This window comes from Camelus bactrianus, chromosome 7 (genome assembly GCF_048773025.1).
Source record: "Camelus bactrianus isolate YW-2024 breed Bactrian camel chromosome 7, ASM4877302v1, whole genome shotgun sequence".
In the NCBI taxonomy this organism is placed as follows: domain Eukaryota; kingdom Metazoa; phylum Chordata; class Mammalia; order Artiodactyla; family Camelidae; genus Camelus; species Camelus bactrianus.
Window position 1 is genome coordinate 66,639,343 of NC_133545.1, and position 24,701 is coordinate 66,664,043.

Sequence of the window (24,701 nt, forward strand, 5' to 3'; positions counted from 1 at the left end):
TCAATAAAGATGGTATAAACTAAATGCTCATAACCAATTGGGGAATTAAAGCAAATCATTATTTTAAAAAAGTGATATTTTATCTTAATTTATATAATAGAGAGAAGGAGATGCATTCCAGGTTGTTGCCGACGGAATGAATCACAGAGCTGCTGTGGTGCAAAATGTCTCCCGAGATTCAGGTTCCTTTATTTTTTTTATACCATCTACACAAAGGAGTAACTCTTGCCAAGCACAGAGAGTAAACATTTTTTAGGTTGATGCATGCGCACTACATCTAAGGCTTCCTTATCTTGATTACACTCAGACCCTCCTGTTCCCAGGCCTGTTCCTTTTGAGGAACTAATAAACATTCTTGTTTGCAAGCAGTTTCCCCTGGGAATGGGCAGAGTCACTTGGCAGGAATCTCTGTTTGCAGACAAGTCCGGCCACTTCTGTGAAATGTCCCGCGTGCAGGCACACCCACAGTTTCTATGCTAAGTTTCCTTCACAGGTAAAGGACCAAAGAGCATGAACAAAGGTGTAGAGATAAAAATCATGGACTGGCTTTAGAGGATTATATGTTTGACTGGATCAGAAGTGGTTTTAAGGAAATGGTTAATGAGAAGGTAGCCTGAGGCCAGACCAAGAAGGGCTATGAATTAGAAGCCATGCGATATGAGCTTCAATTAGTAAGGGGATTGAGAGTTAGTAATAGATGCATAAACATCTCAACTTTATACAGTGTACAATGTGTCATTAATGGGAGGCTGATAGTAGAAAGGAGACTTAGCAAACTCTAGCAATTATAAACAGGGGTAAACGAGAATGGGATGAAGTATGGAGGTATGAAACAAGTAAAATGTCAGTGTTCTATTTAGGGTTTCTGAAATGAATAATCTCCATTTCTGACAATGGCTTGATGTTGTTTATGTAATTACTTTCTTCCATTGCTTAGAAAAAAATTTGTTTATTTTTTGAATTAGTTTGAAACCACGACTTGATTTTTCCTTCCTTGAGTAAGATTCAAGCCTGAGTGGTAACCCTGGGGGCACAATATTTAGAAACAGATTTCCCCCCTCATTTTAAAGAGGAAGAACTGGGCTGGTTCTTGCCCAAATAGTCTTGGTCATTTAATCTTATTTTTTAAGTTATAATATTAGTTTAACAGAGCATCTCTATAAATTCCTTAGGCCACCCCATTTTGTTAATAAGAAAAAGAATCATTAACTGTCAATCAGGATTTGTGGTATCAAAATTCAATGTCTACTTTACAAATGCTAAGGATCAGAAAATTATCAAAGGGACACTAATAGGCATACTACAAATGGCTAATGTAAGTTTTATTTCTGAACTGAGATGAAAAATGAGAATGTGTGTCTTTCTCCACTCTAGTACGAAAACCTCATTAGGATCTAGCCAGCATGTGGGGAAGTGACATAGCTGAGGCTTTCTTAGGCAAAATATATTAACATTACAAATGAAACTTGGTCTGAATCTATATCAAGGAGAAGTCTCTCTCTGAGGTATAGTAAGAATTACATTAGCAGTGCAATTATTAAGCTCTGTTGAATAATTCTGTGTTTTAGAAAAGGGAGGTGACCTTTTGTATCTCTCAGAGGGGTAATAGTTCTATAAATACATTGAAAATCAAACTAATTGTGGCAGAACACTAGATTTACAAAAAATATGTGGGGAAATTTGGTATTCAGTTAAAAATACAAAGTATCTTGAACAAAGCATTTCATAATATTAGACAGATATCTGACCTTTATTATTTCCTAATCAAACAACTTTATCTCTTGTTATAGGTTGTAGATGGTTGTAGAAGACAGGAAAATACTGTTGAAAATTCTCAGTTTTATACTGCTTTGAAAAATATGGGCACAACTTGTAACAGAAACTCAATAATTAGCATAACTATTATTTTTCTTCAATTATCAGAGTTACATATTTTTCACATTTTGACATGTTTGAAATCTGGGTGTTTCCAGTGTTGAAAGAAACATGCCCCAAATCCTATGCTTCTTAGCGGTTATTATCTTTGTGAATAACAATACAATCATATATGGTGGTGTTCAGATGGTTGAATTAACTTAAGTTTGATCTATAATGTTGCTTCAAATGTTTTAAAGAGATCACAGTGTAATATAAAACTAAAAGGAAACGTTATTTTATACAAAGAAGGACTATTAAGTGCCAAACAGTGAAATCAAAGGTAGCAGAAAATTGCCAAATCTATTGAATATATTATGAGATTTCAAAGCCAGGAAAGGTTGTATGACAGATGTGTTGCCTTAAAGGATTGTTACTAAGGTGCCAAGCATCTATTTATCAAAAGTTTCTGGATGACTTTCAAGAGAAGGTAATTTACTTACAGTTTATGGGTAATTCAGTTAAGGAAAAAGTAAAACTATCAGCTTAACCAAATAGGAAATGCAAACAAAACCCTAAAATTCTACTGTCAATCTTAAAGCTGCCCAAGAGGTCAAGATCACAAGCATGGATTATAAAAGTCAACTCACAAGACTCAAAATCAACTCAGAAGAATGAGTGGCGAGCCTCTGGAACTCAAATATCATTTTGATGATACAGGAAGTGCTATCTTCAATTACGTGAGTGAAAATAGAGTACTGTGAGCTTGAAAACAACTTAAAATATATTTAATTTAGTGTTTTGTTTCCAAAAACAAATATTTAGATGGTAATCACTAAGCTTGAAGGTAGATTCACTATCTCTAAATTACTTCACACTAATATGATATTCTATTTTAATTTAATTTTTGATTGAAGTGTAGTAAGTTTACAATGTTGTGTCAATTCTTGGTGTACAGCATAATGTCTCAGTCATACGTGTACAAACATATATTCCTTTTATGATATTCTCTTTTGATAGGGTTGTTAAATTTCACCTGGGATGCCAAATCAATTTTTCAGTAGGACACTTAACAAATTGTATTCTTGTGGACAAAATGGAGTGATATGGCCTAGATTAGATGGTGTATTAAAGGTTGAATGACTGGCCAATGCTGTCTGGTGAGTGCACTGATGGCATCTGGAGAGAAGTTTCTCATGGTTTGTGGATGACTTGTTCCTAGGCCTCCTTCTATGCAGTGTAATTTGCTGATAACTGGAACCCATGGAAGACTTTCCTATAAGACTTGCAGTTGTGAAAATGTAGCAGTGATAAAAATCCTTCAGATCAAATTGGTATCTCTAAACAATTTTGACAGAGTAGAGTAATGGACTGAGTCTAGTAAGATTAATTTTTATAAGGGCTAAATATAACATCCTGCACCTGGCTGTATTCAGTGAACTTGTTCAGATAAGCTAGTTCTTCATTTCTAACCATTTTGTTATACCTCTTTAAGCCTCGGTTTCCCTGTGTGTAAAATGGGATTAATAATACTAGCTACTTAACAGTTGGAGGTAAGGATTCAACGCAGTGCTGGCACATAGTAAGTGTTCAATAGGTGCTAATACTTTTCCAAAAATCCTGGGAGAGAATCCAGATACTGCCGCTTATTGGGTATTTGAGCTTGGGTAAGGTACTTATTCTTTCTTAGTCTCATTTTCCTCAAAAAAAAAAAAAAAAAATAGCACCTTACCTCACAGGTGGTTGTCATCAGAATTAAATGAGAGGATACACATGAGGCCCTTTTCAAGGTGCTTGGCACAGATTAAGCTCCTAATGAGTGTTAGCAATTACAGTGAACATTAGTGCAACATCCAAAAAATCCACTTGGACACTAAACTGAAAAAAATAAACTATAAGTTCTCTAGGACATGGGAAATTATGCTTCTACTCTACTCTGTTATAGACTAAATCTATGCTGTTACTTCAGTCTCAATGTATACTTTTAAGAGGAGTATGGAAAAATTGAGGTGAATGTAAAATCAAATCATGTGAAAAATGATGGAAGAAACTGGAGACGTTATCCGGAGACGATTATGATAGAAGCAGCTATCTGAAGGGTCGTCACTGGAAGAGGAATGGGGTTTGCTCTGTTTGGGTCCCAGAGTTAGAACTGTGACAATGAGACAGATTTTTTTGTTCCCCTGAAGACAGACTTTCTTACTGTAGCGTGGCTGCCTGGGAAGATAGTGATTTCTCAGTCACGGAAGTATTTTTTTTTTTAAGTCTGAAAAGTTATTTGAGGGAGAGATGCTGAGAGGATTCAGGGATTTGCGATGGGATTTGGCTCAGTGATCTTTAAAGGCCAGTACTTTCCTGAGGTTCATCTGTTGAATTCTTTACGGTGCTTAACATTTTAAAACCTTTAAAAAAATCTACATTCAGTCACCTGGTCTGTTCGTCCAAATTGTTTGACTGAAGCCTCTCACACTAAATAAGAATTGCATACCCCTGACCTTCAAGGGCTGAAATTTATTTCCTTCACTGTTCCTTATCTGATGTATCTGGGTAAATGGATTTGCGGAATCTGTGTGTGCCAATCAGACTTGTGTTTCTTTTAAAATAGGGAAGTGGATAAAATGATTAAAGAATTGTCAGGTCACAGGATTTCAGATGGCTCAGCTGTAGTTGCCAGCAATGCTCCTGTCGCAGGTAATATCAGTGTTAGCTAATAGGCATGCAGATTTGAGTACACGGTTCACAGACAAGCTTTTTATTGCAGGAAGTTCTTTGAACTATGTATGTCATAAGGAAAAAATTGCATTGACATTTAGTATCTCATTCACAGTATTCTGCTTCCAAGTGGTTTAATTTTTCTTTGATTTTTAGTTCATGCCTCTTGGCCTTAGAATTATGTGTTTAAAAAAACTCAAGGGCTAGCCCTCTGCTTTTATATCGATTAACAAATAAATTGTGAGTGGCCCAGAAGGACAATGTGAGAAAATCCTCCAATGGGTACAACCTTATGGTGAACTTTACCAGGAATTTGACATGATGTCAGATCTATATCACCTTATGGGTAACAGCTAAAGGTTTGGCCATCCAGTAAAGGAGGTGGAAAAGAAAGGGTTTGGAAGCTTGCTGATAAGGATGATTGGGGAAGAATTATATGAATGAATCTCTTGAAATGGGTGCAGCATGTGGAATCTTAATGTCCCATGTGAATTTTCACCAAATGTTCAATAACCAGGTGAGCCAGATGACTCACCCTGCTGATGTAGTCAGCTTCTTTCCCTAGTGATATTACTGCGTCAGTGAGCTCATAAACAATGGCCCATCATAGCAGTGATGATGATTGCATATGCCTCAATAAAAAAATTGATTGCCTCTCTCCAAGGTTGACCTGGCTCTCCCACTATGGCTAAATGCCAATCAGCCAGCAGTAGAGACCAATAGGGAGCTCTCGATTTTATGTCATATAATGAGGGAGCCAGCCTACCCTCTGGTTGATTATATTGGTTACTCTCCACTACTGAGTGAACGGTCTTTTGTCCCCACTGGAATAAACACAATCTGGTTATGGTTTTTTCTCCTGGGCCATTATGCTGTTGACTTAATGCCTTAGATACATCATGCCTTATTACATCATGTTTTCTCACAGAATATTGTTTTCAATCAAGAAACTCATTTCATAGAAAATAATTAAGGCCAGTGCTCTTGGGGTTCACTGATATTTCCATAAAAACTTCATTCCAAAGCACCTGGCTTATGGCATAGCAGAATGACCGAGGCAACCAATTTACTGTGTCAGCTGGGAAATAATACCTTTGAGCATTAGGGTGGTATCCTTTGGGATGAAGTATATTCTCTGAACTAGTGACTAATATATGATGCTGTTTCTCCCCAAACCAGGTCCAGAAGTTGAGGAGTAAAGTATGGGTAGTATTTCTCACTATACACTGAATGATCAAAGCACAAAAGTTTCCTTCTCAAGTCCAAGTCTTGCTACTTTGGAGGTCTTAGTCTTCACTGGATAAATATCCCACCAGGGGAGGCAATTGAACTGGAAGTTGGGATGTTGAGACTATCATTTGGCTTCTTGAGTTCCTCTTGCCAATGGAGCAGGAAGGAAAAAAAAGTTAACTGTAGTGGTTTACTATAATTTTCTAAGATGGAGCTCAGGGATTCCTCTGGAGTGCCTCCTAGCATTGTAATAATCCAGTGCTAAAAGTTACTGGCAGACTGCAGCAACCCCAGATAGCCAGGATCACCAAGGTTCAGACCACTCAGGAATTGAGCTTTGAATTAGCCCACTAGCCAAAGAATCATGACCATGTGAGGTGCTGCCTGAGCACAAAGGGAACTTTTAGGAAAAAAGTTATCAATACCAAAGGTAATTTCAGAAGCAATTGCAGAAATGAAAATTATTGTCCCTATATTTTCTTCCTTGTTCTTCTATGTATAAAATAATATACTAATTTTTTATTTTGTTTCCCTATTTTTTCAAAATTACTAAATATTTGATGTCTATAAAACCTAACATACTGTCAGTTTTAGGGGCTGATAATTTTAGTATTTGTTGTACTACTTTTAAAAATGATGAATTTTTAAATGAACATACAGTAAAATTGACTTTTTGCTGTACAGTTCTATGACTTTAAATGCATATATAGATTTGTGTGACCACCATTACGATTAACATACAAAACAATTTCATCACCACCCTCCCAAATTCCTCCTATGTTATCCTTTTGTAGTCACACTTCCCTACTATGTGGCCTAACCTCTGATAAACACTAATTTGATTTCTATCGTGAGAGTTTAGTCTTTTTGACAGTGTCATATAAATGGAATCATACAGTATGCATGCTTTTGAGACTGGCTTCTTTCCTTAGCTTGATGCCTATGAGATTAATCCAAGTTATAAGGTATGTCAATAGCTCATTCCTTTTTATTGCCAAATAGTAATTGCCTGGTTTTTAATATATGGTGGATTAGTGGTAGTTGACTTTATAATTTATCTGAGATTTTAGGATATCAAGATGGGATTGTCCCTGAGGTAGAAGAGAAATGAATGGCACCCAGAGATGGACGCTTTAATTCAGTTATGAGTGTTCATGTATGTTGAGTAGCAAGAAGGGTGGACTGCTGCAGAATTGCAGTTTGATTCACTTATTTGCAAACTGTCCCACTTTTCATGTGCTTTTTTGAACCAAAGAGATGAAACAGCTAAAACATTTCCAGGATTCTCTTGTAGCTGGATTCTATGTTAGAACTACTTTTGCCAAGGAAATGCATTCACGTAAGACTCAGAAGGAGTAAGTGAGCAACAGGAGATGGTAGCTGCAGGCGTGTGGATTAATTCTCCTGGCTGACATGGCAACAGGGACGTTTGGCTCTTTGGTTCTAGGAGGCACAGAGGTTTGAATGTATAGTCTTTAGCGTCACATATGCTGAGTGGTACAGGAAGGCTGCTGTGGAGTTTGCACGACAGTAGTTTTGTGGGTGGTAGGATATCACTCCAAGCTGTGTTCTATCTGGCTGCATAGATCCAAGCTTTGTTTACTGGCCCTTCAAGAAATTCTGAAAGGTCCCAATACTGCGTACTAAATTCCTTTCTCCTTAAACTGGAATAAGTGGATTCTGTTATCTGTAACTGATCCTTTGTTTCTGAAATTGAGAATTTGGGGATTCCCCCCTACACTGATCTTTGGATAATTTTTAGAAACTGTTAAGTTGATTGCTGTGTGTCTGAAATATTTAATATGAACAGTAAAACATTAATTGTTCTGATTTATGATGCACATCATGCACTCATGCTTGCAACACATATTCAGTGAGTGCTTATTCAGTGAGTGCCTATTCCATGAGTGCCTATGTACTAGATCTGAAAATATTATCATTAAGAGCAAACAGAAACTCTATTTTCATGGAGCTTCCATTTTAGTGAGGATAAACAGACAATAAGCAAAATAGGCAATGATGACAGTGCTAGGGAGAGAAGTAAAGCAAGGAAGGGAGACAGGGAGTGATGGGGATTTTAGAAAAGGTGGCCAGTGCTTACTAAGAAAGTGACATTTGAGTAAAGATCCATTTGGGGAGAGGGAACAGACAAATAACAAGGTTTAGGGGTGGAAGCATGTCTGGTGGTTTGAAGGAACAGCAAGAAGGCCAGTGTGGCTGGCCTGTGGGGAGTGAGGTGCCTTGGAGATATAAAGTCAAGTGCAAACAGAGGTACTAACATTTCATGCTAAAGACTGACATACAAGTAATCAAAATATATATGTCAATATATATATATTCACATTATATAATTATATAAAATTGTACATTATATAAAATTATATATAATTTACACATTATAAAAAATTATATATATCTTTCCTGATTATCAATAAAATATGAATACAGATTATAAAAACTTTCAGAGAAAACTCCTAATCTCCTAAGAAGACATTGGAGGAACCCCTTCCCCCCACCTCTTCCTGGGGGTTTTTGGATTCCCATGGAGAAAATTGTGTAAATCATTTAAGAACGGAACATTTATAAAGAGCTACAAATATACCAATAAGCATGGTGATGCTTTAGTTACATTAACTCATGTACATTAACTCATTGCACAACAAACTGATAGTGTCAGGTATTTTTAACTGTAATCTACAGATGAGGCAACTGAAGCCAAAGGAGGTGAGGCAGTGTGCCCCAAATCACACAGCCAGTAAAGAGTGGAGTTTCAGTTTAAAAAGCAAGTTTGTCTGACCCCACATTCTTCTTATTTGATCCCTGAAGGACATGCAGAGCAAAGGAGAGATATCTCACTGGTCAAAGGCTTTCATGGACTTAGAGTAAATGAAGTTATCCTATTTTAACTTTCTGCATATGACCTATTTTCCATTTTTTGAACCACCTCTTTTGTTCCTTTTAGAATTCTTTCCATTTATCCTCCCCAATTCCTCATACTTCTTCTCCTACAAGTTATTTAAGCTATGGTGACCAACTTGATGTGTAATACCTAGAATATGATAGAAGAATAGCTTAAGTGTCATATTCCTTTTTAATATGCCCCAGCTTTCTTGTTTTAAAAATTAAACTAATATATATTTTCTGTAAAACATTTGGAAATAGGGAAAAATGAAAAGAAATAGAAAAAAAAAACACCCCACCCATATCATGTCATCCAGAAAATACCCATTATTAATCACTTGGTCTATTTTTTTTCAGTCTTTTAAATATGGATTTTAGAGCCTAGTTAAGATCCTATTCTATGTAAAAATTTAAATTATTAAATATATCAAAAATCTAGAAAAACACAGATGGTAAAAAAAAACAACCTCCTAAATGGGTGAGTCCTGGAATCAGACTGCCTGTGTCTAAACCTTACACAGTATCTTGCTGAGACACTTGTGCCTTTATTTGCTCATCTGTAAAATGGGGATAATGAGTACCCACCTCATAGGGTTGTTTTGAGGGTTAAAAGAAATAGTGCTTGTAAAGCTTTTGGAACATTGCTGGTGCCTGTCCATTAAGTGCTCAATAGGTGTTAACTCAATAGGATTATAATCATTACCACCCCAAGCTCGCAATAAAAATAGTGCTACATTTATTATACTTACTTCAGATGTTTCCTTCCTTCTTTCCTTCTTCCCTTTCAGAAATAAAGTATTAGAGGTACAAGTGAAGTCCCTTTTACAGTCCTTTCTAATTCCACTCTTCTGTGTTTTCCTCTTGAAAAATCACTGTCCTGAAATTGGTTCATATCCTCTGCACATGTATTATACTTTTACTATGTTGAATATATCTATTGTATATAAATTTTGTATCATGATTTTCCTCATTTAATTGGAAGCATTTTCATAAAAGCTTATCTCTCTGTCAGATGCTTTTCTTAAAAGTTCTTGACTTAGGATCATATATCACTAAATATCAGTATTTACTTAACTGTTTCCCAAGTATTAGGTATTTAAGTTTCATTTATTTTCTTTTACCAATAACATCGGTGAAACTTTTTGTTCCTACATTTTAATATACATCTTTGATGATTTTTTTCAGGTAGAACTGATTGGCAGCAAAGGACAGAAAGAAATCCATAATGATTATAAAAGTAATATATAATAATTATGGAAAAATTGAAAACATCTGTAAAAATGAAAGAAAAAATGCTTGTGCACCAGCATTAAAAGATTAACACTGCCAACAGGTTTATCTTCTCCTAGACATATTCCTTCCATAAAACACACTTAAATCCCCTCCTTTCCCCCAAGAAACGCTATACTTGGGAATATACTGTTTATTTAGATTTACATTAATGTTATTTAAACACATTTCCTCAATTCATTTTGTATTCTCTGAAAAACATGATTTTCAATGTCTGTATAATCGTACTATGTGAAACAGCATAATTCACTTAGTCATTCCCCCATTTTGGAGCACTTAGATTATTTCATATTAAACTGTATTGGACAATAGTGAGTATTCCTATAGAGAAACTAACTAGAATTATTAATAATATTGAATACTTGAGAAACTGCTTCATATCCAATGCTAAATTATATATAATACAAACAATATATTTTATAGAGTTACTTAAGCTCTGCTGTCACGGACTTTAATGACTTGAGAAAATATTCATGTTAAGGAAAAATAAAAGCAAATTACAAATTATAATCCCAGTTTTGCAGTACACACACAATTAAATACAAGGAAGAAAATTCCCCAAGATGCTAATATCATTAATAGTGTCATCTCCGGGCGGTGGGATCCCTAGTGATTTTTAAAATCCTTCCTGACAATCTTCAATATTTTCCAAAATGTTTACAGTAAACATGCATAATTGTTATAATCAGAACACATATACACACCAGACCGAGGAGAGAGAGGGGGGAGAGAGAGAGAGGGAGAGAGAGAGAGAGAGAGAGAGAGGGAGAGAGAGAGAGAGAGAGGGAGAGAGAGAGTTGGGGGTCGGGGGCGGGTAGGCAGAGAGAGAGAGAGGGAGGGAGAGAGAGAGGAAGAGAGAAAAGAACTTTCATATTTCATGTAGAGATGTTTATTAAAGGACATTAGAGACAGTGCAACAAATTCAAGTCAACTTATATTGAGTCTGCCAGGTAGATTTCTCCAGATGCTCAATTATCAGAAATTTGGGTGTTCCTTTTGAACAACAGGATAATTCACTCATTCACAGAATTTTAGACGAAAAGACCCTTGAGATCCTTGACACTGACGAAGGTGTACCCCCTTTCTTCTCTGCCATTTCACGCAAATCCTAACCACCCCCAAATTCAATCTGGCGCCAGCTAGCTTAGATTCTTACGAAGGGATGCTCCTGGGGCGCATCTGTGTGTGTTTGTGTGTGACGCGGGAAGTAGGGAGATTTTAAAGACTCGCCGCCGGAAAACAACGTCCTGATGTCCTGGATTTTACTCTGGCTCCCTGCCCTCACCCCCGGCCCCCGGAGCGCCCCTCCCGGTGGGCCAAGGGAACTGGGGATGGGGCACACTACGGGGCCACCCCGACCTTTCTCGCCGTCTACCGCGTAATGAGGCTTCCGCCCCCGGCGGCCGCGCAGCCCCACAGCACCAGCCCTGCTGGGCCGCAGCCCCCGCCAGCGCCACCTGCTCCCGGGCTCCCTCGTCTCCGCCCCGCGTCCCGCCCCCGCGCCGCGCCCGCGCCGCGCCCGCGCCCCGCGGTCCCTCCCTCCGGCGTGACGGGAGCACCGGCGCCGGCCGCCCGGGCCGCGAGCGCAGCCGAGTTGTCACCGGGCTGACGGGTAGGGGGCCAGCAAGCGGGGAGCCGAGCGCGCAGCCCTCGCGGCCCGGGAGCCACTCGAAGCGCGCCTCACCCGGGGAGGCTGCCTTCCTGCCGGCCCGGCGGGCTGACCGCAGCGGGGCTGAGATGCTGCCCCTCGCCCGGGGGCCGGCGCGGGGGAGGGGCCGGGGGCGGCCGGCCGGAGCCCCCTCCCGCGGGCTCTCGGCGCCCTGGAGCCCTGCCTGGATTTGCTGCTGGGCGCTCGCCGGCTGCCAGGCGGCCTGGGCTGGGGACCTGCCCTCCTCCTCCGGTCGCCCGCTTCCTCCTTGCCTGGAGGTGAGTCGCACCTGGTCCTTAGCCTGGAGTTTGAGGGGGGAGGGGGAAGGAAGGAGATGAGGGGTGAGGGTCATGCCAGTTAATTGCTCTCTGCCGCTGCCTGTTTCCTTCCCTGGAGGAAAGGGCTTTTCGTTCGTTTCCAGGGATGAAGTTGGCCGCCCCGGGAAGCCACCTGAGAGAGGGTATGTGACTCTGCTGTCTTTTAGGGGATGCTTTTCGAGCTCCTGTGTTTTGAGGGCTCTGAAGGACTTTGCGGCGCCCTCTTTGGAGTGCCCGGCTTGAGGACCTGGGGCCAAGGGAGAGATTTCAGCGGGGGGAGGTGACCAGGGAAGCCCCGCCAGTGGGATTTGGAGACCCATCTCTTCATAGCTTTTCTAGAGAGCCAAATACTGCCTCGGGAGACTTCCTGCTCCCCTCTCCCCTCCCCCTTTCTCCACTCCCCAGTGTCTACAAACCTTCTTCCTACTCCCCTGCACTCAGCTTCCTGATAAGGCTCTAGGGGCTTGCTAAGCCAATGCTAAGCGGTGTCACTTGGCATCCTTCTGGCAAAACACGGATGTGAATGAGGAAGAAAAGAAGTGTGTTCTTAAGGAAGAGGTGGGTTGGTGATTTAGGAAATTAGAAAAGACGGAGTGAATATGCTCTTTTTGGGAGATGTCCATCACCCGGCTGAAACATTGCCACTGTGTATTTTAAAGTTTGAGATTATTGTTGATGTACAGCCAAGAAGGATAAATTATGGGTGATGAGATTTTCTCCTGCTTTTAGGGGGAACTGGGCTTTCTGTGCCAGAAATTTACAGAGGGGTGTCACTGGTACTTGTATTGGGTGTTTCTCTTTCCTTTTAGTGTTCCAGGAAGTGCATCCTCTTAATGAAAATCAATGAGGGAAAGGAAGCAACATTTCTGACCTACTTAGTGATAATATTGGGGAGGATATGAGGAGTGGATACTGTTTTTAGGAAGATTGCTAGGAATCATGGTGATGGGTCATTTTAATTGATGTAACAAAAGTAGGTTAGGTAATAGCCCCTCTGGGAAGAAAGACCAGACCTTGTTCCTTTGTGTCACTTGTGAATTTTACCCAGTCTTGAATTATAGAATATCTGTGTTCTAGACATCGTCCGTCATCCATGGATTTCACCTTCTCCCACAGGACCAGTCCCAGGATAGACTGAAATGAAAGAGAATCAGATCAAAGGCGTGTGTGTGAGCACACAGTAGTGCTGTAATTGGAGAAATCAGTGCAAAAGCTCAATGAACAGCTGTGTTTAATTTCAGAGTTTATTAGTATAATTGGTTGTTTAATCTGTATTCTCCTATCACCTGGGAATAGTCCAGTCTTCCAGGCTTCCACAAAGGCTGTTTATTGGGTACCTTCTGACTGAACAGTTACCACAGGACAGACTTAAAACCTTGCCCTCTACCTCATTATGCAAAACCTATTTTTTTTTCCTGAAGCAAGAAGTCTTAAGATTCTTGTAAAATTAATTCTTAGTAATGAAGACTCTGCTTGAAACTGGTGAAAGTCAGGGCCAGTAGGGGTGATGCTTTTGGCCACTGTAGGCAGACTAACCCTTTGGATAAGCACGTGTTCTCCACATGTATGCCTAGGTGGACTGGAGTGACAGTCTGCAACTTATGACAGAAATATTGAAACCAGAGGCAGGAAGATGACAGAAGGTTCAGGAAGGTGGTGTTCATTTAATTGTACTGACTTTAGAAACTGCAGGAGACTCAGTCCCTTGAGGTTTCAAGTTTGAATTTATAGGAATAAATAGAATGTATAGGAGGATGCTCCCGAGCCTGCCAGTGGCTAGTTGTTTTAGAAATAATGATGCACAGGGCCATTTATATTCTTCATGATGACTGATGATTGCCTGGGAGTCAGAGGTTCCTTTGGGACACAGGAGGGGCCAAGTGGCTTCTCAGGGGCTGAATCTGCTCCTTGGCATCCCGTCTAACCAGCTGAGCTAATTTATAGAAGCGATCATTGTTTCTCTCCCACATTGTTTTTAAGGGGAAAACGAGAGGACTGAGTGTTTTTCAGGCTTTGAGGGTAAGGGTCGCCTTGTGCTTATGGGTCGGGAGGGGACTTCCTCTGAGACAGAGCTATGGGCCAGACTGCTGTGAACAAAGTGACTATTCGGTGCCCACTCCTGCCCCTTTATCCCTTTCCACTCTTTACTAACAGAAAAGCAGGTGAGTGTCACATGTAAGGGACAGCTCCAAACCATGGAGAGGACAGGGAGAGAGAGAGAGTGAGGGGTCTGAGGCTGGAGAAGAAAGCCAACTCTTCACAACAGGAGAGAGTGTTGAAGGGAAAAAATCTGCAGGTAAATCTAAGCTTCATTTACTCCAATAGTTTGTCTCATCCTCATCGATCAGTATTTTTTATCAAAGTAGTCACATTTAACTTAAGTTACATGGACTCTCATTTTCCTTGCCTGGCTTTGGAGGAAGGCGACACAAGGGAGAGGACGAGAAGCACAGCAGACTTGCCTGGGAGTAATCTTGCTATGATTGCCTGAGTTCAGGAAAAAGGCCCTTCCAAAAGACAGCTGGGGAGAGATGGGTAGCGTTTCACTTAGAGTCTTGTTGGAGGATTGGACTCTGGGTTGAAACTCCTGCCATTCAGCTTCCTTGGTCAAAGTCTTTGGATTATGGAGCTGAAAAAAGGAGAAAAATGATGACTTGGGAATGCCCAGCCGGGGATCCCATCAGCAGGGTGGACGCACAGGCACAGAAAGGAAGGGGAGGCAGCAGCAAAAGTGCAGCCAACATGCCAGCAGCTGAAGGACAACAATAGGGTGTGACTTTGACCCATGATGTTTAAAGAAAAAAAGAGGACTGGGTGTGAGAAAGTACAGAATTAATTTTCTTCAGTTTTTTGTGGGGGAATAAGGATAAGTGTCCTCTGGGTTTCTTGGTATCTCTTTTTCGCTTGTAAGATGATAGTAATAAAAGGGGCCCTGCCTGTCCTTATTGTGAGGATGAGATGGGATGAAAATAAGTTAAAAGAAAAAAACCCTATATAAATAAGTGAGAGTGGATGATTGCTAGATTAGTAGATCTAGGTCCCGATGTTTCAGGAAGGGTCTATAGTGAGACTTCAGAGGTTCAGAGAATAGGCTTATCCAAGACTTGGATGGAATGGAATTTTTGGCTCATTGAATAATAGAACTTAATGGGGCTGCCAGAGGAAAAGAAAGATACAGGCCAACAGATGATTCAGAGTTGGAGTAAGGGATTAGAAGATAGAGTGCATGAGAGTCAAAAGGACAGGACTAAGTGGATTATGTGTGCATTATTTAAGTTTGGAAAATTAAATCACAGAATAGCTTGATTCTTAGTTCACTGCTCTAATATGTACATAATACGATTCTGCGCGTCTCTGAGTTTTAATCGAATGATGACTTTTTTTGCTAAGAGTTTTTATTCCACAGTTATTGAGCTTAAACTTTGTGCCAGCCGACGTGTCAGCTGATGTGAAATTACAAATTAAAAAAAATTTTTTTAATTGGGTAAGGATGAGACAGACACGTAAACTAACAATTGCAGTGAAGCGATTTGGTGCCAGGAGAGAAGAAAGAGGCTGTAAATGGGAGGATCCGAAAAAGACCTATAGCAGAACTGAGTGAGCCTTAAAGGATAAATAGAAATTTGCCAAGCAGTAAACGGTCAGATGTGAGTGTGCGCTAGTTTGGGGGAAAGACATTCTGGTATCAAGCACAGATTGAAAATGGCAGAAGCACAAACCAGTGTTAGGCTATGTAACTGGTTATACCTGGAGTGCTGCCTGCTATAAGGAGCCTGATGAGAGATGAGTCTGTGAGGCAGGCAGGAGCCTGATCATAAGGGACCTTCTGTCATACCGAGAAGCTGATCTTCATTTGGTAGATAATGGGAGCAAGAGAAGGATTTAAAAATCAGGAGTAAGAAAACACGCTTTAGTTTGGCAGCAATACGGAGGTCACATTAGAAGGGCGGGACCTACCAGTAGCAATGATCATAGTCCAGGTAAAGGATGGCAGAGCTGCAATTGAGGAGCAGCAGTGAAGATGGAAAAGGGGGCACGATGTTAGAAGACAGAATTGACAGGAACAGATGTGGACGGTGAGTGAGTGGAAGCTTCTGCCTTGATAGAGGATGGTGCCTCTGCCCTCCACCAGGAGGAACGTGAGCAAAGTGCGTTAAGGAGCCTGGTCCTGGAGAGCTGACCTTGAGAGAGTTCCTTAGGCAGTTTGGTAGCAGGCCTTGTTGCTCAGGGCCATGGTCCAGGCTGGTGTGGAGATGCAAGAATCACTTGAGTGAAGGGCATGGTTGACACTGCTGGATTTGATGAGATCAACCAGGCAGTGAGAACAAAGGACAAAAGAGTAGGACTTGGGTTTTACCAGCATTAAAGGGGGGAGAGACTGAGTAGCACACAAAAGAAACAAGTAAGTGATAGCAAGTATAAGGGAAATACAACAGTGCAGAGTGATGGGGAAAGGGAGAAATGCCTTTGAAGAAGAAAGGGGTTGGCTGTGGTGTCAGTTGCCCAAAGAAGTTTGAGTATGAGGACTGAGGTGGGGAGGGTATAGCTCAGTGGTAGAGCATGTGCTTAGCATGCACAAGGTCCTGGGTTCAATCCCCAGTACCTCTGTTTAAAAAATAATAAACTTAATTACTCCCTCCCCGCCACAAACAAAACAAGACAAAAAGATGAGGAATGAAAAGTGAAGATTGAATTTGACGGTTAACTCACTGGTGCTCGATGCCAATGTGGTTCCTGGGGAGTGGTGGAGACGGTATTTACTGGGAGGTGAGGCAGTAGTGACAGAGTAGAATTTTATTGTATATAGCCTTCCGAGATGTGATAAGAAATTGGGTTTTCCAAGTCTGTATCAGTCAGGGACTTGTAAGTGGTCATGTCTTCTGTTTCAGACTTAGAAGGGAGCCGTTAAGAAATAACCTTTAACCTTTCTGCAGGAAGTCTCTGAAAGTCATGTGCTATGGTGAGGGTGTCAGAGATTCTAAAGCCACCCTGTTGCTGAAGGAGTGAGGACTCAGCCTCTGTTTTCAAGCAATGAACATAATTCATCTGGCCTGTTAGGCTTGTGGAGGTGAATTTTCCATTTCAAGTTCTTAGGCTCAAAACCATTTCTCATGTTTTAGGCAAATGTGAGCAAGTATTCACACCATCAATATTTACAATGTAAAACTAAGAGTTGACAGATCCTTGAAGTGTCATATTTTAGCACGAGGGATGGAAATAGCAGAGCGTAGTGTAGAGTGGCACGTTTTCCTTGCAGGGTGTAGTCTCCGAAAGTGCCTTGGATCTTAGAAGAATTCTTGATCATCAGAAAACACCAGTTAAATTTTGGTTGCCTTTTCCTTACCCTGGAAGAAACCATGGATAATTCTTATCCCTGTTTGCCTTTCTTAGTTGAAGTTTTCTGTAATGTTTCAATAGTAAAGGCATATTTACTATGTACTTATGTACCAGGTACTAGCAGTAAAATGTGGAACAAAACACATGGCCCTTGCCAACATTGAGCCTTATAATCTCATGAGGGTGGAATCAAAACACTGCCACGTATCAGGTAATCCCATTTGTCATAAGTTCTGTGATGGAAACTGACTGTATGCGGTGGGGGTGTACAGCCTTTCTAGTCTGGTTGTGGCAGGGGATTCCAGAGGAAAAGATGTTGAAGCTAAGCCCCAAAGAATGAGTAGGAGTTTGTTGAATGAAGGTCGTGGGTTTTGGTGATAGAATGTCTCATTCAGAGGAAGCTTTATGGCTAGATGGATTTCTGTAACCCCCTTTACCCACTCGTGAAGTACTGAAGACAGATGGCTTCCAGTCCCAGACCTTTGTTGACTCTTGCACATACATATGCTGTCCTACAAATGCTTGGCACACACAGGGCTACCCTGTATGGATGGGTGAGTTGTACCCAGCTGTGGGGGCATGGAAGAGCTGGAATCTATCCAGTGCTTAGTGTGCCCAGCCAGCTGCCCTGGCACAGATCTACATCCATCCTGGGGAAGGAGGACCCTTTTCTGATTCATATGTCCAGAGACGGCACCATTTTCTGTGTCACTCAAAGTTGCCATATGGCTTACGGGAGGCTCTAGTCTTCCCCTTCCCCCAAACCATTCTCATTGAAGGCAGGAATATCATCATGTTACTCAGCTAACCATGATTAAATATCTTTTTGTTTAAGGCATTTTAGAGGTTTTGAAAATGAGTAAGATACAGGTCTTCTTCTCTGGGAACACTAATCACTGCCTTGATAACAGAGTGGATGGCTTCTACTTTTTCAATTATGAAAAGGAATTGATCTTTATAATGCATTTAATCCTAACAGACACCTCACCTTCTCTAAGTTGTACCAGATTCAAGACTGAAACATAAGCCCAAAGATCAGAATGTATTGAAGTTTATTCTCAAGTCAGTTTACAGCTCTGCAGTTCAGAGTACTGATTATTACTTATTCAAAACTTGACTTTAATGAAGTAGTTTTCACTTGGTTAGTGGTTCTCAAAGTGTGATCCTAGGAGTAGCACTGTCAGCATTACCCAGGCGTTTGTTAGAAATGCAAGTTCTTGGGCCCCTTACACACCCTACTGAATGGAAACTCTGGGATTGTCCCAGCCAGCGTTCCAGGGGCTTATGATGCCTGCTGACAATTGGAGCCCACTGCCCTAGCTATAAAGTGATGGATACAGTTTTAGTTGTCTGGAACCCAGGGACCTGTTTTGTTGCTTAAATTCCTTCAACTGTAACCCTAGCGTACTTCCTGCTTCTGCAGGGCATCTTAGAAACTCCTAACATAATCACATCAAATAGAGCACGAGCTCCTCTCGTTACCATGAGGTACATCAGCAAGCACTTGTCAACTCTCTTTTGTACACCAGGTCCCAGGCAAGAATGCTGGCAATAGCACAGCATGCAGAGGGTATCTGTAGGTAAAACGTACATTGAAACTCTAAATGGAGATGATGTTTATCATTGACTTAAAACATTCCTAGAGATCACCATTAGTTAAGTGTTCAGGGAATCATTATTTATATTAAAGTAAGACAAAGGATCATTCCAAATTGTAAATAGTTGTGCCATTTGCTATTAAGGATGAAAAAAAGTTATGCCATTTGCTATTAAGGATAAAAAGATGGCAGATCATTAAAATCCTGGTAAACATTCACTAAATCAATAGATAGAAGTCATGAAGTTGGCATGTTTGACATAAATACATCTTTGCTAACCAAGAAGAAGATAGGTAACCCTTCCATAAGGGGTTGTGAGATTAATGTACATCCATGTTTACTAAATAATTAGCCTCCGTTTTGTAAACTGTAGAAATCACAATTCTCAGATCATTTTTTCAGAAGCGGAAGGCTTCTGAATTCCTGTAATCTGTATTTTGATAGAGGATCATACATGGGTTGTTAAAGGTTTATTTAGGCTATGTGTGAACTTAATACATGTTAATGAAACTGAATGGTTTTTAATGTGGTTAAAAAAAATGATATCTGAATCTTGTGTTATCCATCACCAGCATCTTGCCTAGTACCTGGTGTATATGTGCTTATAGCCTGATAGAAGAACATACATGGAAATGATGAAGTACCTCTCTCTGAGATAGCCATTAGGATAGAAGAACATGGCAATATTAAGAGGGTATGGTTAGCCTTCTTGGTGTTTTCCATGTTTGTTACTTATGAGGGAGGAATGTTGTTCCAACATTTTGGAGCATTTTGCTCCAATGGCATTTTTCATTTTGCTAAAGTAGAAGGAGTATTGAAGGTAATGAAAGAACTTACTCAGATCTGAGCCCTGCCACTGATTTGTGTGGCCTTGAGCAAATCAACCTCTTGGAGTCTTTTTGTGTCTGCAGATGGAGATATTTTAACTCCTGCCTTATCCCCATTAGATTTGCCGTGAGGACAGGCTAATGCATTTGAAAATGCTTTGTAAATTTTAATGCAATGCCATATGTTGTTATCCTTGTGTAAGTTAAATACGGTGTTTCTAAGGGGGTGAATTGAAGTGTGAAAGGATTGGGATGTGGGTAGGAAACTTTGTTTATTGACAAAAGCATTTTATAGGCGTATTTTTTTCTAATCATGGAGGTTGTGCATTGTGAAAATTTTAGAGGAAGGAGGGCATAAAAAAAGAAATGTCAGCTCTAATTCTTCCACCCAGGGATATCTAGTGTTAAGGTTTTAGCCCATTTTCTACCTGTATATTTTCTTTTTCCTTTTTAAAAACATGCATGTGTGTTTTATGTAGAAGTTGTTATCTTTTCCTTGGTTATTATAAGCATTTCCCAATGACATTAATGTTTCTTTATAAATATTTTTGTAATATTTTAAAATATTTTAATATGTGATATATTGCAAAATACAGCATCACTTGAATATCTGCCCCTGTTCACTTATGAACCATTTACTCCGTTTACTTCACTGTTTCACTGAGAATGCTCTTTTCTAGGTCAACAATGACCTCTTCTTTGCTAAGTCCAGCTGTCATGCCTCATCTTTGCCTACATTATTGGAACACTGGCTGAGTCCTCCATCACCACTGAAATGTTTACTTGACTTCAAGTGCACCACGCTCTCCTGGTTTTTCTCGTACTCTGCTGTGATCCTTCTCAGTCTTTGCTGGTTCCTCCTCGTCCCCCTGACTTCTTTACATTGAGGCTGCCCGCTTCAATCCTTAACTCTCTTATCTTTTCTGTTATCCTCATACTCTAGGTGCTACATCCAGTCTCTTGGCTTTAGGTACCATCTGCATATGGGCAGCTCTCCAGTTTATATCTCTCACGTGGACCATCTTGTGGATTCCTGACAAGCACAGCCTCAGTGTCTCCACTTGGATAAATTCCTCAAATCTTCCAAAACCGAACTCCGAATGTTCCCCCAGGCCTTTTCCTGCATCGTCTTCCTCTTTTCCTTTAATGGTGACTCCTCCCTTCCAGTTGCTCACGCCTCAAACTTTGGAGTCTCCGCTGACTTCTTTTCTTCCCACATCTTACTTCCAGTCTATAAACAAACTCTTTTCTCTGCTTCCAGATAACCAGAGTCAGAACCTCTCACCCTTTGGTCTGTCCCATCTGGGCCACACCACCATCGTATCTCTCCTGCATTATGGCTCTAGTTTCCCATCTTAATCTCCAGTTTGATCTCAGCAGCAGAGTCAAGAGATCACTTTGAATCATAAGTCAAAAGCTGTTACCTTTTGGTCAAGGCTCTTCCAAAGCTGCTTTCAGAACCAAAGCTCTGATGGTGGCTTACAAGGCCCACCATAATCTGGCCTCCATGAAGCTTCTAATATCATCTCTTATTAACCCCCGCACCCCCCAGTTCTTCACTCTGCTTCAGCCTCTCTGGTCTCCTCTCTTTCTAGACTATGTTGTGTAAGCGCCTTTCTCAGGGCTCTGCACTGGTCCTTTCCTGTGCCTGCAGCTCTCTTCTCGGGTATCTGCTTGACTTTCCCCCTCACAACCTTCAGGTATTTTACTCAAGTGTCTTCTCAGTGGCCTCCCTTGGCCACCTACTGAAAATTGCAGCCTCCTCCTCTCTGTCCCCCTTTTCATGCTTTTATTTTTCTCCATAGCACTTTTTAGCATCTATCATAATATATATTTTAATTATTATGTTGTTTTTAATGAGCTCACTCTCAGTAAATTGTAAGTTCCAGAAATTGCCTTGTAAAGACAAGGTAGTCCCTTTTTTCTTTTCTTCTTTCCTTCCTTCCGTTGTTGTTGTTGTTGTTGTTGTTGTTGTTAAGCTCCTGTGTTCCTAGCACCTCAAACAGTGCCTGGCACTGTGTTGAATGAATTGAGACGATTTAATTTGGGGCACTTAGATTGTTTTTAATTCTTTATAGTATAAAAATATCATCATAAACCACAAAGCAAAACATTGTCTGAGTTTCTGATTATTGAAGATAAAATTGCAGCAGAAATATTAGGTTGAAGGGTATGAACTATACCCTGGCTAAATTTATGAATATTAATTTGATGGTGGAAAATGCTGTCTCGCTGGTGTTATTTACATCTCTTTAATCACTACTGAAGGTCAGTATTTTTTATGTGACTTAGCTTTTTGTATTTCACTTGTTGTGGGGTTTCTGTGTGGGTGTTTTCACTTAGCATTTTTCGTATGCACATGGAGCTCTTAAAAGAGTAAGGCTAACATATATACAGAACACTGAAAAATATCCTTCCCTAGGTTTTTTTCTTGTTTACATGCTTTGAGATAACATAAAACCCAGAGAAAGTAACTATTTAGATAATAAGAATGTATATGGAATTGGTTCCCTTAACATATAAAAGAGGACTAAATTTTAATTTAAAAAACCTCTGATGTTTGATACATAGTACCTTATTAAATTCCTACCATATATGAAGCCTTTCACGTGATTGGCTGAGAAAAATCCTGAAACAGCTGCAAAGTGACCAGGAGTTCTCCGGCTTGGGTTGACAGTCTTTGTTCTAAGAGTGTGTTTTTGAAATTTCACGACAGCCCTACTTCATTCTCTGTTACTTCTTTTTCAGTGGCCATTCATATGTTTATTTGTTCTTGTAGCATTTAATGAGTTCAGATTGTGTATTTCTCTCATAGGAGAACTAGTAATAGGTAAGTCTATGATGGTAGTAGAGATGTGTTAAGCACTGTGATGGAGTCATACACAGAGTTATACTGACGCACAGAGACGGGAGGTTAAGTCGCACTAAGGAACTCTGGCCTCAAAGAAAGTGATCTTTGAAAAATTTCTAGATTTTTGAGATTTCTAGGAGTGCTTTACAGGATACACAGAGGCCGGCATATCTCAGTGAAAGAAAATAGATTGAATGACTACGTTACTGAATTCAGGTCCAGCTACTTGCCGTTCAAAAGCCAGTACTTGAGGGGCAAGTGTTGGTAGAAAGGAACGTTTGCTTCAATCCAGAGGCCGGTAACTGGTAGTCTACTTGGCATCATCTTGATTGTTTTAAGTTCAGTTAATCTTCACTTCTAGGGTCAATTTGTTCCCATTTCTCGGAATTGTGGCAGCTTATGTCATGGCTGCATTCTGGTCTTCATGTAGTTAACTTCTTCCACCTGGTGGAGGCTTCAGTATCTACCCGACCCCTCAAAAGATATGGCTTCGAATATTATCTGTAGCCTTAGAAGAGGAACTAAAGGTCCTTGACTTTGTTTAATGACTCATCTATTATTATTCTGTCCTGTTTGACTGCTTTTCCTTTGCTTCTGCAGTTCCTCACTTCTCTGATGAAATTTATTCTTTGACTAAAGTTTTTCTGCAGCAAAAGGCAGGCCAAGGACATGGTGTGGGGTGGTCTGTCCTGGGAAGGCCCCATAGGGTCTTGCTCCATTTCACACAGGGGAATTAAACCATATGACCATGTCAGGGGCTAGAGTGAAGGCACGTGGGTGACAGTGGCAAGAGATGACTAGCTAATGAGGAAGACAGAGACTGAGGGTTTTGTGAGGAAAACTTTGGGAAGCCATTGACATCAGATTAGAAAGTTTATTCTATTTGTGAGTGGAGGGGTATTCAAGGGGCATAATGTTGGAGGCAGGAAGATCAGTTAGGAGACCATAGCTTCTCCCATGGAGAGGAAAACACTGTCAGAGCTAAGCAAATGACAGAATGGAAGGGGAGATTAGGAGATGGATTTGACAGCTGAGTGATAAATTTCAGTCTACCATGACTTCTGGGGATTTTGCTTTGGGCTACATGGTAGATGCTCTGCATTTCATTGAGATTGACATGATAGATGCTCTGCATTTCATTGAGATTGAAAATTGAGGAGGTGAATGAGGTGACTGGAAGAAAGAGGATGAGTTCATTATTGGCATCCTGAGTTTAAAGTGCCTAAAGGGACATCAAGCAGTGCCTTCCCAGGGACAGTTGGATGTACGGGAGTGCAAACAAAAGGTGACTTGGGATCCAGGAGCACGTAAGAGGTGGTTGAAGCCAGTGGTGTTGATGAGGTCACCTGGGCTATAAGCACATAGCAAGACCACGTGTTGAAGGGAAGGTTTAGGGAAACATCAGCATTTAAGAGGCAAGCAGAGCAAGAAGTGATGGAGAATGAAACTGAGAAGGCACAGCCAGGAGAGAGTGATAGCACACAGACTGGCTGCAGGTCGAAGGGTAGGTGACCAGCAAATCTGCAGTATGATGCAGATATGTGATCTTTGATGTTTGGTAAGCCATTTGAAATGTCATATCCTTGTGGACAAGATGCAGAAGCATATGCTGAATGATATAAGTAGCCAATCTGGGCTGTTTGAACAAATGTACTCTGAGGTTATTTAAGGAATTGATGCTAAACTGGAGGAAGATTTCCAATGTAATGTCTTTGGTCTTAGTGTCTAGTCTCTGTCCTGTTACTGTTCCACTTTTAGTATTAAATCAGTAATTTGGCTTTGAGAAGGCTTAACCAAATTATGTAAAGTCTGGAAGCTGGGAAAGATGCCTAATGAGTTGGAAAGCAGAATTGGTATTCAAATGATTATGAAAGGCTAGAATACTGGGCCAACATAATTGTTTTAAATGTGGACTGTCCTTATTGGTTCTGAAATCTAGATGTAGCATAAGATGAGGAATTCTTGCTTAAAAGTACTTTTGAATCCTCAGATGCCATGTGGCCGCTAAAAGGAATGATGGGCAGGAAGGAGGGTTCTTAGGTTCTATTAATATGAGCACAGTGTGTAGCTCATAGAAAATGGACATTTAACAGGCATTAATATAACTTCAGTGCAATATTTGAAGACAGACATTGA

General features: G+C 40.5%; 1 protein-coding gene across 15 annotated transcripts in view; it reads left to right on the top strand.

Annotated features, from left to right (window-relative positions):
• Nucleotides 1–24,701, top strand: part of ELAPOR2 (endosome-lysosome associated apoptosis and autophagy regulator family member 2) — a 290,850-nt gene that overhangs the window by 65,775 nt on the left and 200,374 nt on the right. For 9 of the 15 annotated variants that reach the window (XM_045510431.2, XM_045510422.2, XM_074367546.1 and 6 more), the window contains one exon: nucleotides 2,456–2,594. The exons of 1 other annotated variant lie outside the window; for it this stretch is intronic. In XM_045510431.2, the coding sequence (XP_045366387.1) occupies nucleotides 2,529–2,594 (66 nt within the window). In that variant the 5' untranslated portion in view covers nucleotides 2,456–2,528. Of the gene's footprint in view, nucleotides 1–2,455; nucleotides 2,595–11,517; nucleotides 11,914–24,701 lie in introns of those variants that run through there. 5 more of the 15 variants (XR_012508246.1, XM_010946622.3, XM_074367552.1 and 2 more) reach the window with 4 other exon arrangements.